Source organism: Peromyscus maniculatus, chromosome 3, assembly GCF_049852395.1.
Source record: "Peromyscus maniculatus bairdii isolate BWxNUB_F1_BW_parent chromosome 3, HU_Pman_BW_mat_3.1, whole genome shotgun sequence".
Lineage (NCBI taxonomy): Eukaryota > Metazoa > Chordata > Mammalia > Rodentia > Cricetidae > Peromyscus > Peromyscus maniculatus.
In genome coordinates, this window is record NC_134854.1 from 110,634,449 (window position 1) to 110,646,956 (window position 12,508).

At 50.5% G+C, this 12,508-nt stretch overlaps 1 protein-coding gene and 1 long non-coding RNA gene across 4 annotated transcripts in view; one reads left to right on the forward strand and one right to left on the reverse strand.

Moving 5' to 3' along the window:
* The window catches only part of Eefsec (eukaryotic elongation factor, selenocysteine-tRNA specific), a 210,441-nt gene that overhangs the window by 36,322 nt on the left and 161,611 nt on the right, over positions 1–12,508 (reverse strand). For all 3 annotated transcript variants that reach the window (XM_006996141.4, XM_076567282.1, XM_076567283.1), the window contains exon 5: positions 4,957–5,616. In XM_006996141.4, the coding sequence (XP_006996203.1) occupies positions 4,957–5,616 (660 nt within the window). The remainder of the gene's footprint in view (positions 1–4,956; positions 5,617–12,508) is intronic.
* Positions 356–4,082, forward strand: LOC143272436 (uncharacterized). Its single transcript, XR_013049985.1, has 2 exons — positions 356–2,093; positions 3,935–4,082. It is a non-coding gene; the product is annotated as an uncharacterized LOC143272436 (long non-coding RNA).

Genomic DNA, 12,508 nt, shown 5'->3' on the forward strand with positions numbered 1-12,508 from the left:
TTTGTTTCCTATTCTTTATCCACTCACCACACCCTGGGGCCCACTTTAGTGCTGTGCACAGTGCTGTCTAGTTTTGTAAGGGTCTCTATCTAAACAGATCGTGTGGTAAGAGCTGACAGACCTTTCTCCTGTGTGCCGTCATTTGTGTGGGGCTATGTGAGCTGCTGCCAGGTGCTGAGGCAGGAGGAGGACGGTGCTGGAAGTCAGATCAGTGGTGTCCCGAATTCAGCAACAGTCAGCATGTGCTGGGCATGCAGGCAGGTGCTGCTGGGCACCAACTCTCACCCGACGCCAAGGAAGGCAGAAGTGCTAGGGAGGAGAAATGTGGCTCGATGGAGCAGGTTCTTTCAGACCGGGGAGTTCTTAGGATCCAGGTAAACTGGGTCGGGAAGCCTTGAGTCACAGGGTGTGGCAGGGCAGGTGAGGCGATGGCTGAAGCTTCCACAGGACAGCATCTGTGGGTCGAGCTCTGAGGTGATTCCACTCTGGGAACCAAAGCCACTGCTCCCAAGCCCACCCAATCCCCTATTCCAAGAGGCCCTGACGCTGTCACTGGGTGCTGGCTGGGTGGCCTGGCTGAGGGCTCCCCTAGTGGTTCAGGGCCGGGCACTGGTTGGCCTCTGTGTCACAGAAGCAGCCCCCGGACCTGGAACCCTCCATATTCTTCCATGTCTGACCAGTGGCTCTTTAGCTGCTCAAGACACAGCTCAAAGGTCCCGCTCCTCTGGGCTTGCTCCACCTTAGGTGGGGTTCCTTTTCTCCTCTCCTGCCTCTCAGTTTTCCACTGCACCCATGGGCTTTGGTCCCGCTGGCCCATAGGAAGACTCACTTTTCTGGCCCCTGGCTCACAGCAGCTGTGTCTAAATCTGTATGCACTAGGAGCCTGTGAGGACAGGGCCCAGTAGTTCTGCTCAACTTGACTACCCTTAGCAACTCATAATTTCTGCTAGATCTGTACAAACCCACACTGTTATACACCTAACACTTTTATTTACATATGCCCAGAGGGAGGCTGAACACTGCATCTGAAAATGCACACCCCATCTCCCTGGATTCCTGTCGGGTCTGACTTTTCATGTATTTGGTCCGGGTCTGTAACTGTGCCTGTTACTACATGCTACCCCTCTTTGCTTCAGATCTGTAACTGCCCCTCCTCTGTTAAAGGACCACTCACGTGATCTTTCTGCTTAGTCTTCTGACATCCTTTTTTTTTACTTTTGCTTCTTAGACATAGCATGTCAGTAAAGTTGTGTTTTAACCCAATCTATTAATCTGTCTTTATAGCTGGCATTTATTTAGTACAGTAAGTACTTCTTAATCTTGTCCTCTGTATCTTTGTCATCATTTCTTAGCATTATTCTTGTTTTTCTTATTTTTGTTGGTTTATCAAGTTCACTCCAGTTTTCCTTCGGTGAATCAGCATTTCTTCCATCTCTTCCATTCCATTCATTCTCTCTCAAAATCTGATTCATTCTTTGTATTTTCCTTTCAAACAGTGCACATTTAAATGCTCCCCCACCCCCCCAGGGGCTAGCCCACTGCCAGACAGGCCAGCCTTGAGCATCTCCAGAGAGCTCCAGCCCTTCAGACTGCTTTCTTCTCCTCCTGAGTGACACCCCAGATGTCTCTACCTCTGTGAGCCCATACTGCATGGCCCAAGTCCTGGGGCTGTGGAGCAAGCAGGGTTGGTCACCTGTAGCTGTGACCAGGATTCCCTCAGAGGAAGATCATGCCTCAGCAAGAGCTGTTTACCACGAAGACAAGGAGCAGCAAACTGACCAGGGGGTCAGACTCTGCCTGGACCTGCTCTTAGATAGCTGGTGAGTTAAGAACAGCTTTTTGCCTAGTGAGCTGAAAAACATTTTTAAAAAGAATATTTCATGATACATGAAAACGTAGTGAAAGTCAAACTGTAGTGTTCACTAATGAAAAGACGTATTTGAGCACACCTGCATTTAGGCGCAGCTCACAGCAGTTTCGGGGCCTTACTAGCAAGGAAGCCATGGGGCAGAGACTGAACAAGGCCTTCAGGGACTTGCCACTGCAGGAACAAGGACGGCCAGCAGCCCACTCCACCTAACACTCACCTGGAGGTTTGTTTGGGTTTGTTTTCTCGGCCTTTCACTCACCGTCCTGTACTCTTTAGAAGGAACTCATGTGCAGTCTATGTTTTAGTGGAGAATGACACTTTATTTAAATTTTGCAAGCTTTTCCATGTAGTCCAGGCTGGCCTTAAACTCACAGAGATCCTCCTGCTTCTGCCTCTGGAGTACTAGTGATTTCTGTTAGTCGTGTGGACCCCTCATGTGAAAACAAGATGAAATGGGCTTCCAAGGGTGCACCGTGGAGGCTCAATGGGGCGTAGGGCATCATCTTATTGAGTCCCATCAGCAAAGCCCTGTGCTTGTAATTATTTAGGTTAACTCAATATACCCTGACATTACAATATTCTTAACTCACAGAAAAACAATGATTAGAAAAGTGACAAAATTGAAAACAGTATATTCCATCACTGTAGACACAAAATAATTAAAAATGGGAATGAAGCTGGTACCAAAGTTTCTGGGTGGCTCATTTGTTAGCCAAGCAAAGAAAGCCATTTACTAATGGTAAGTTAATTAAATTGTGTTTGATCGCACCAGTTGAAAAAAGGTATCCAGAGAAAATAAGCTTATTTCAGATGACTAGATTTGGAGTAAGAACTGTTGCTCAGCCTGGGCCCAGGGACCACTTACTCTGAGGAACACCCTTGTGTTCAGGCACATCTACAGGCAGCAGAGCAAGCCCAGCAGACTGAGGCCCCCAGAGTTAGCATCATCTCCTGGGGGCCGAGCACTGCCGGCAGGACCTTCATAACATTATTTTGGACCCTGTTTCCATTTCAGTCTCAGCCTCTACTGTGAGGACCATCTTGGACCTCCTTCTTGTGTATCCAAGGCTGACATAAACACAGGAACTCTGTAAAGCTGACTATGAAAGATGACACCTTTATAGGCAGCAGAAACAGAGAGCCCAGATGCCTCCCTCAGTCCATGCTCAGATGGCAAGTGTCCACTCACACCTATCTATGAAGGTGGGGCCTCTCTTCACTAGCAACTTAGGACATCTCAGGTACCTGAGCTGACTGAGTGTTCATAGGACAGGGCCAGTGTATCAAGTCTGTCCAGTATCATAGAGCATGGGGTGCAGACCTGCCTAGGTTATCAGATTTAACCTTGTAAGATGACCTGACCACCCAGAAACTACTTTGGTAGAGGTACACCTAGGAATGTCTGGAGGTGGCCAGCACAGCCAAGGATGAGGAGAGTTCAGGACACTTTTCTGCCTTGCACAGACTGTCTATGTGAACATGCTCCTCTCTGGAGCCGACATGTCTATCACTGTCCTACTGCTGTAGACATGAGACTCCAGACACTTTTCAGGCCTTCATCCTTGGACTGGGGGCACATCACTGGTCCCCTGATGTACGCACGCACGCACGCACGCACACACACACACACACACCTTTCTCCTATCCCTCTGGGTTCAATCCACTTAGAGACCTTGCCGAACACAGCTGCCCTTCACAACCCTGCTGGGCCCTTGGGAACTATGCTGTTCTGGCTTTACCTGATGAGAGCCAGTTCTCAAATGTGAAGGTGCAGGCTTCATGCCTGTCAGGTCAACACTGTCTACATTCAATGGATGCGCCTACTGAGACCAAACAGCCATCCCTGGTGGCTGAGAAGCCTGTGGCTCTCAGGGCTGCCTGCGTGGGATCTGATCTGGTGCAAATCCATGCTCTGCTGCCTCCCTGGACTAAGTATGAAAAGGTTGGTGGCCCTGGGCTGCCCTGGACTAGTGACAGGACACAGATCAGCATGTCTCCAGAGCCTTTCTGTTGTTCTTGGGAGGCCTGGGTCACTTCACTTGTGTGTTTCCTTGCTCCTCACAGTTCCTCTCGTTCTCTAAGGAAGTGACAGGCCCGAGGGAGAACAATTAGATCTGGAGCCATACCAAGAAGACATTATTCTCCGATAGATACTTTACTACAGAATAATTACACCCCGTAATGCTGCTAATAAATCAAGCTGGATGAACAACGACGCTCACTTTATCACCACATCTGCAGAAGCATCTCTGCTGTGCTGAGGTGGATGGAACTCACCCAGGTCTAGGTCTTTAGCTGTGGGGCTGATGAAGCAGAAGAGGCAGGGAAGGCAGAGAGCTCTAGTGAATACCATGAATTTAAAAAAAGAACCCGAGGAGTGTGTGCTTGTATGCCACAGGTGCGTACTATACAGAGGTCAGGCCTTGTACGAGCAGCTGCACCAAGATGGGGAGGAGGGCTACCTTTGTGCTGATTTGGTGGGAGCCCAGCTATACCCTGGGACCACACACAGCTACCAAGCCCTGTGGTATAGCTAGAGGGCCAAGCAGAAGAGACAATGAGGCCCGGACACCCAAGAGCCCTTCATTCTAGGCCTGGATTCCCACTTAACTTCAGGAAAGGGACCACACTGTTCAGACTCCAGTGACAAGCCTGCATCCCAGAGCTTTGTCCAGTCATAGTGACCCCAGGTGCTCAGGTAGCCAGTGACTTTTCTGGTCTTCTCTCCTCTTGTTCCTTGTATCTACGAACCACTAGCCCTTTCCTACCCTGTAGGCAAAGTGGACCTGGACTGTGCCCAGGTCCTCCCACTGGTCATGAGAACCTGGGCTGGGCCTGGCAGGAGCCCATCACATGGAGCACAGGGCCTGGCAAAGGCAGGAGGCCTTTGGGAAAGGCCAGTCTGCTGGCCTGGAGGGTCTGGCTAGAGTTCAGCTCTACGAGGGCATGATGGAAAGCACTCAGGTTGCCTTGTAGCCTGCCTTAATTATTTAGTCTAAAACCTGAGGACTTCTGACTCCGGTCCCAGCCCACACTTGGGCCTAGTACTGAGCAGGGAGAGAAAGGAACCCAAGGGCTGAGCTTACCCGCTCCACAAGGCCATGCTTGTGCTTCAGCTTGTACACCCTCAGTGATGGCAGGAAGCTCTCTGTGTAGTTCTTGTCTTCTAGTCCTTGCAGCAAGACACCATGGAAGGCCAGGCGGCATGTGTTGGTATGAATGTCCGCATCCAGCCTGGAGCCAATCACCAAGCACAGTCGGGGGCAGGTGACTGGCTTCTCAAACTCCAGCAGGGCCCACTGTTGCCGGGGGCACTGGCCCCCTGGGGCGTGGCCTGCTTTCCTGTCCACCTCAGTACCACCTTCTGTGCCCGTGGGCATGGAGTCTTTGCACAGGTACTGCTCTTGGAAGAGGTATTCTCGGGAGAGGTCGAAGGAATCAAGAGTGGGCTCCAGGTCAAAGTTCGCAGGAGCAGGGCTGAAGAAGAGCGTGCGGCCCATGACTGTCTCATGGCCCACGGTGATATGGAACTTGGCCTTCGTCTGCAGGGGGCCCCGGAAGTAAGGGATCTTTTCCACAGAGATGAGGGCTGCGTGAATGGTGTGCAGAGACTCAGGCGCACAGACCAGCCCACGTTCCAAGAGCTTGGGGTCAAACTGGGTGACACAGATGCCCAGTCGATCTCCTTGCATGGCAGAGGTGACAGGTGTGTGAAACATCTGCATGGACTTCACTTTCTTCACCACCTGATTAGGAGCAAGAGGGAGAACATGAGAAATCATGAGCCTTGAAGCTGCGGCTGGGGTGATTCTGCCTCTATGCCCCCAAATCCACCCATCTCCAGTCCTGGTGGAAGTCCAGGAAACAGTAGGAGACCAGGGTTCAGTCAGACCCCTAAGAGCCAAGGTCTAGGCTAGGCCACTTTCCAAATCTCATCCCCGTGCTAGCATAAGAACAGTGGTCCCCCCGGGCCCCCCCATCCCCCGGAAGCTGCTTCATCCAGGATACAGACCTTCCAGCTTCTTCCTTTTCATCCACCATCCCAGCACATTCTGGTCCTCTGCATAGCCTTGACACCCAGGTCCGCAGCCTACCAGTGTGCCCTTTGCTTTGAAGGCTGAGGTCAGATGGCAGGCTATGGAGTCTGTGACTGAGGGCAGGACTTGTCCCTGATTCCCGAGTGGCCTGACCCTCTGCCTCTCCTCACCCATGAAACTCCCACTGTCTAGATTGTGTCTGCCTGTCCAGGCTGAGGGCTATCTGAGAAGGGTCCTCCCCTGGTTTTGACATGGTCCATGTGCCTAACATGTGGCAGGCCCTATTCCAGGAGAAGGACCAGAACCAGCTCTGCTTCCAAGAGCTCAGTATCTAGAAACAGGAAAAATTATCTACACAGGACATTCAGATATAGTAATGCTATTTTGTATAACATAAATTAATATATGAAAATGTGTGCTGATATTTACTGAAACACAATTCTACAATGTAGATGCATGAGCCATGAGAAACAACATGGCCTAGGGTGGGGCAGGCTCCGGCTTTTGCACAGGCAGGGAAAGGAGAGCTGCAGAGGCAGCCCCTGAGCTGAGGCCTGTGAAGATCCAGAGCGAGATAGCTCTAGGTGGAGGCAGCAGTAAGGGCCAGGCCCAGAGATGGAACCGCCTGTGAGGCTAAGCAGTCAATCAAGAGGCAGGAGGGCAGTGGCAGGCCAGAGGTCAAGGCCTAGGCGCCATGTATATCATATGGGACTGCCTGGAGTTACCCGAAAGGGCAATGTGATCTTATCTCAGTTTCTGAAAGGTACCGGTGACTCCACACAGAGCAGGCTCTGCCTTCCCAGTCTGCAAATCAGGAGCAGACACAGCAGAGCCCAAGATGGTGGCGTTCCTCCTGTGTCCCACTCGCCAGACGTCATCCAACAATTTCAGTTGAACAGAGCAGAGTTCACGAAACCCATTTCAGAAAACCCAGCAAGAGGGACGGAATGAGCCTGGACTTGTATGATTCAGTTACAAACATCCCTGTCACCGGGGCTGCGGGCAGACACCCACACTTTTCCTCCTGGACACAAGGCGAATGCTGTGCTGGTGGCACTCAGGCCCAGAGCCTTTCACCAGAGTATCAAACTCAAGTGTTTGTTTAGAGATCATTAACTCCCCACCCACAGGGTCAGAGGGCAGAGAAAGTGAGAAGCAGTGTCAAAAGCTGCAGCCCAGATCAATCAAAGGGAAATGCAAGCCTTCTCTGAGGTGGCCTAGGAGGCACCTAGGGTGGGTGATGGAGGCGGGGTCCTGAAGACTACCAGCTCAGAGAGCATCTACCCCAAGAGGACTTGCATCCCCACCTCTCCCGGGGCAGTGCTCTACACTGTAGATCCAGGGAGGCAAGTGTGTCACCGCTTCTACTGGGGCTCCAGTCTTATGCCTCACGACTCTGACTCCCTTAGTCACGGCTCTCAGGAGCAGGAAGGGCCTTTAGTCACCTGAGGGCCCCTTTACATGGGTAGGCTGCCAGACTCCTCAGACCCTCAGGCACCTGGGAAGTACTCTGCAGAAGGTGGGGCCCCCAGCCTTCAGTAAAACCCTTCATATAGCCCAACTACACACCCTCCGCATCCCATGTACACAACACTTCCTTCCTTAAGCCATAAGCCACAGCTAGAGGGCTCTGGAATGAATTCCCACACACAATGATTCTGAATGTCCTGTGCTTTGCCAGGACTCTTCCTGCTTAAATTCCTTCCTCTTGACAAATTCTTGGTACCCCTAGCACCCAGGGCACTTTGGGAAGGGTTTCCCTACATGCACCCTAAGCAAAGCTGCACACTTTGACCCTGATCTTGCTTTACAGGGTAGCGACCACTTCTGCAAAGGTGGTTTTAACTGTAAGGCAGTGAACACCGACCTGTAAGCCTATCAGCGATCGCCCCTCCAGAGCGCCGGTGTCACCAGTCCTTGACCCTGCTGTGCACTCCCTGCAAACATGCTGTATGCCTTGGTGCAGGGACCACCTCTGGAATCGGGTGTCCAGCATTCCCTCTCCTTTCCCACACACATATGACTGTGTACAGGCTTATTACATGTGCAGTAGTAGTTGCTGATCACGCTGCCTTGTGTGAGTGGCTGGGTTTTCCAAGGACTGCACTGTAGATAGGGTACTGAGAACCCTGCATGGGGTGGGTACTTGCAGGTCACTGGCTGGGGACTGCTTGCCAGAGTCTTACACTTAGCTTGAGCTGGGTTCCTATGCACACTCATCTGTAGTGCTTGTGACTGGGGCTGGAAGTGCTCTGATGAGCCTCTCCTCTCACAAGAATCTGACCAGGTACCTAGATGCAAGATGGGCTCTCAAGGACTTGGATCCTATAGCAGGACTTCAGGGGCTCGGGAGTGAGGGCTGAGTTCTCTAAGCACAGACATACACTTCTCATCAGGGTGAGCCTAGCTGCTGTACATCTTTACAGTCTGGCACTGCTAGGTTTCGTAGCATTGCTTGCTGCTCCCACCCAGCGCCAGGCGGGCTTCCCTCACAGCATGCTCTCCTTTCAACAGGCTCATGTTCTCAGGACTGAAATAATAAAGAATGCCTTGCGAGGGCATAAGAGCAGAGAGGCAAATAACTGAAGATCAAGATTCCAAGGGCCGAGACAGGAAATTGTGAAGCAGATAAAGATGGGGACAGGCAGCATGCCACTACGTTGGCTCTTCGGGCCACATGCAGACCGCACCACCAGTCGTCAATGAGCTTGCATTCCACCCAGCAAAGCTCAGAATAGAGGGCTGACCTAGACACCAAGAGTTCAGAAACAGGCTTCCCTTCCACTCACGCATTTTCTAGTTTGTGAGACCCTATCCACTCACTCAAAAATCCAAGCACTCCTTACACAATGCAGAATGAGCTAGCCCATGTGTATCACTTAACATGTCTGCTACATTTCTTTCACATGTAAGTCCAGGGCCAGGATCTGGGCAAGAAACCAACAGCATTGGGTCTAAGGGATCTGCTACCTGGAGTTGAGAGCAAGAGCTAAGTTTTCAGCTAATGACTAATAACTAATGTTAATTGCATGACTGTGGGGAGGTGCAGGGAGAGAAAAGGAAGCAGGCTTTAGGGAAGCTAGCCAGCTTGCCTGAGGAGATAGCAGGGAGCTGGGACCAGGAGGAAGAACTACCATGCATAGGAGACCCAGTAATTGGGGAGAGCAAACCTAAGGCCCCTGTGAGGAGAGCGTGGCCCTTTGAGAAACTGGAGGAGGAGAGTGTGGCCCTTTGAGAAACTGGAGGAGGCAGGCTGCTGGGGGTTGGGCTAGAGCATAAGGCTGAAGACAAAGGTAAACCACCTCCACCACATAAGAGGGACAAACCAGGTGAGCCTGGGATGATGCCTTGGAGTCTGTTTTCTGAGTTTTACTATGTAGCCCAGGCTGGCCTTGAACTCAGTCTTCCTGTGGTAGCTCTTGAGTGTACAGAGTTATGGATGTGCCCACCATGCCTGCTTGCCTGCATCTTTAAAGGAGTACTTTGTCTATAGAGTGGAAAACAGATGGAGGAGAAATGAAGCAGGACAGAGGGAAACGGGACAAAGACAAGCCTTAGAGGTTAAGTGACATTTTTGTTGTTGTTGTTACTGTATTTTTGAGACACAGTCTCATGTCCTGAACTCCTGATTCTCTTGCCTCCATCTCCCAAGATTATAGGTATGTGCCATCAAGCCTAGCTTCAGAATGTATGTTAGGATGAGGAAGACATAGGGACAAGGACAGGTTCCAAGTAGTAGAAGACCTGTCTTGTGTTGGGTGAGAACAGAGGGTCTGAGCTCAGGGAAGTTCTCAGCCAATGGCCTAGAAGTAGAGTCTTAGAGAGAATGGCCAATGTTACAGTGACAAATTCCCACCCCACCCCACCCCACCCCACCCTACCCTTGTTCTTGAGCAGCCTGGCCTCAGCAAAACTGAAAAGCTCCTTTAGGCATCATTGTCTGAAAATGGTAGCTCTACATTCCCAGACCTTAGGTAAAATGTGTATGCTACTTCCTGGCTCACCCTGTGTTTACACAGCTATACCTGTCACCAAGAACAACAGTCTTGCCTTCCAGGTAGACCCAGCACAGCCTTGTCATGGGCCCCTACTATGGTGGGCCCTGTCCTGGTTCTCTGGTGAGTAGTTAGAATGCACAGAGGCTACGTGATAGGGCTGGGACCCTGCTGTACCCTAAGCAGGCTCTAGGCCCTGATCTCAGCCCTGCTGAGGAAAGAAGGTGTAAACTCAAGGAGGAAGCAGAGGGGGAGGAATACATCAAGCAGACACACAATTTTCTAAAACTCAAGTTTGTGCTTGCTAAGCACTTTGGTCCTTTCTGATTAACAAAGAAGCTTTACCATCATCTGGGTCAGTTATTCTACATAAAAACCCTACGAGGCAGGTCAATATTTTTACATTCAATTTTATGGATGAAGAAACAGAGGTTTGTGATGTCTCCAAGGTCACAAAGCAAATAGGCTGAGACTTGGGACAATAAATGCCAGAGCTGCAAGGCAGGCCTGACACTCAGTCTCCTCTCCTGAGCAGCTGAGCAGAACCCAAAGCTCAGGCCACTGGAGCTGAGCGCAGATCGCTCTCCCTGCCAAGCTTCTGGGGTGTTGACCCACAGGTGATTACAGATTCTGAGTGAGCAGCTGTATGCTGTCCATAAGCATAAGTGTCCAAAGTTCCAGATAGGTGATCACACACCACCACAACTTGCCCAACCCCACCAAGGCCTTCTGGTGGGTGAGGAAGGAGCTGGGAAAGCAAGACTTGCCTTGAAAGCCTTAGCAGTGCTAGCAGACACAGCCACCCCACCTCTCCCCAAACTTTCAGTCTGAGCCACCGTGCTGTCTGCCTGGCAAAGGGTGGCAACCTCCTCATGCAAACTAAGCCTGACGTTTTCCTGGCTGCACTGCCCCAGCACCCAGTCTCCACTGCAGGTTCATTGCTACCTTCCTGGAAGCGAGAGCACACAGAGCCTGTGCCTGACACACCTCCAGCTTTCAAGTGTCTGCAACTTAGTTTTCTGAAGGCTGTACATGATGCAACTGTCTGGAACAACTGGGGTGGGTCTCCCACTACGCAAAAAAACATTTTATTTTTTATTCTTTAGATAGTCTTGTGTAGCCAAGGCTAGCTTTGAACTCACTATGTTGAGGATAACAACCTTAAACTTCTGATCCTCCTGCCTCTATCTTCCAAGTGCCAGAATTACAAGTACGTGCCACCACATCTGGTTCATGTGATGCTGAGGCTTGAACCCAGGTCCACATGCATATTAGGCAAGAATTCTGCCACACTCTGTGATAGCTAATCTTGGTTGTCAACGTGACTACATCTGGAATTAACTAAGACCCAAGTGGCTAGGTACACCTGTGAGGGATTTTTCTTAATTAAATCATTTGAAGACCCACTTTTAATCCTGAGTTTTTGAGATGGGAAGATATACCTTTAATCTGGGCCACACCTTCTGGTGGTACCTATATAAAGGACATGGAAGAAGGAAGCTTTTGCTCTTTGCCTGATGATTGCCTTTGCTCTGGTTGGCAAGTCCATTCTTCACTGGCATTAGAGACTACTTCTTCGGGATTCCAGCAGATACTGAAGAACAGCTGAGACATCCAGCTTTGAGGACTGAGCGACTACTGGATTTTTGGATCTTCCATTAGTAGACAGCCATTTTGGAGTAGCTGGACCACAGCCTTATTAGTGTCTCTGTCTCTGTCTCTGTCTCTGTCTCTGTCTCTCTCTCTCTCTCTCTCTCTCTCTCTCACACACACACACACACACACACACACACACACACACACACACACACGAATGAATATATATACATATTCACACACACTCACTCACTCTATCAGTTCTGTTCCTCCAGAGAACCCTGACTGATGCAGCCCTAGTCCTCTGCAGTCCGGAAACCTCACCATCTGCTGCTGTGCACATAGAAGAACTGCAGGTGTGCACATGCACCTCTCATGGAAGAGTCTTCTAGCTTGCTAATGGTGGTCTCACTACACAGACCAGGACACTGAGGCCTGCCGAAGTTAGGCACTAATACCAGAGCTATGTACAGGATGAGTGTAATGCCATCCAGTGGGCTCCAAGACAGTGCAGCAAGTCCCTGGTAGCCCCTTGCTGGGTGAGTGTGACACAGTATGATCTTTGGAGGAGCAGCAGTGTTTAAGGACCTCAGCTTTCTGCACAATCCACAGGTGCTTGTGCAGCTGCCCAGCTCGAGCTGAACAGACTTTGTGACATGCAGCGGTTTCTGGAGTGGTGGTACCAGCTAGGAGGAGACTGGACCGACCTTACCCAACTTTTCTCTGTTAATGAGCCTGTGCCCTGGCCGAGGTCAGCACTGCGCAGCTTTGCTGTGACTTAATAAAATGTAAATTGGGGCAGAAAAGAGACACACGGGTCTGACGCTAATGAGCTTACAACAGCAGGATCAGTTACTTCAATTCAAAGAGGTTCAGACTAGAGGGGAAAATGAAATAAGCTTTTAAAGATCCGTCTAGGTTGGGCTCCATCAGACCTAACCAATTTTGTTTAATAAGGTTTCAATTTGGCTGCTCTTATTTCTCCCTCTTCTTCGAGCAAGGCTGTGTAC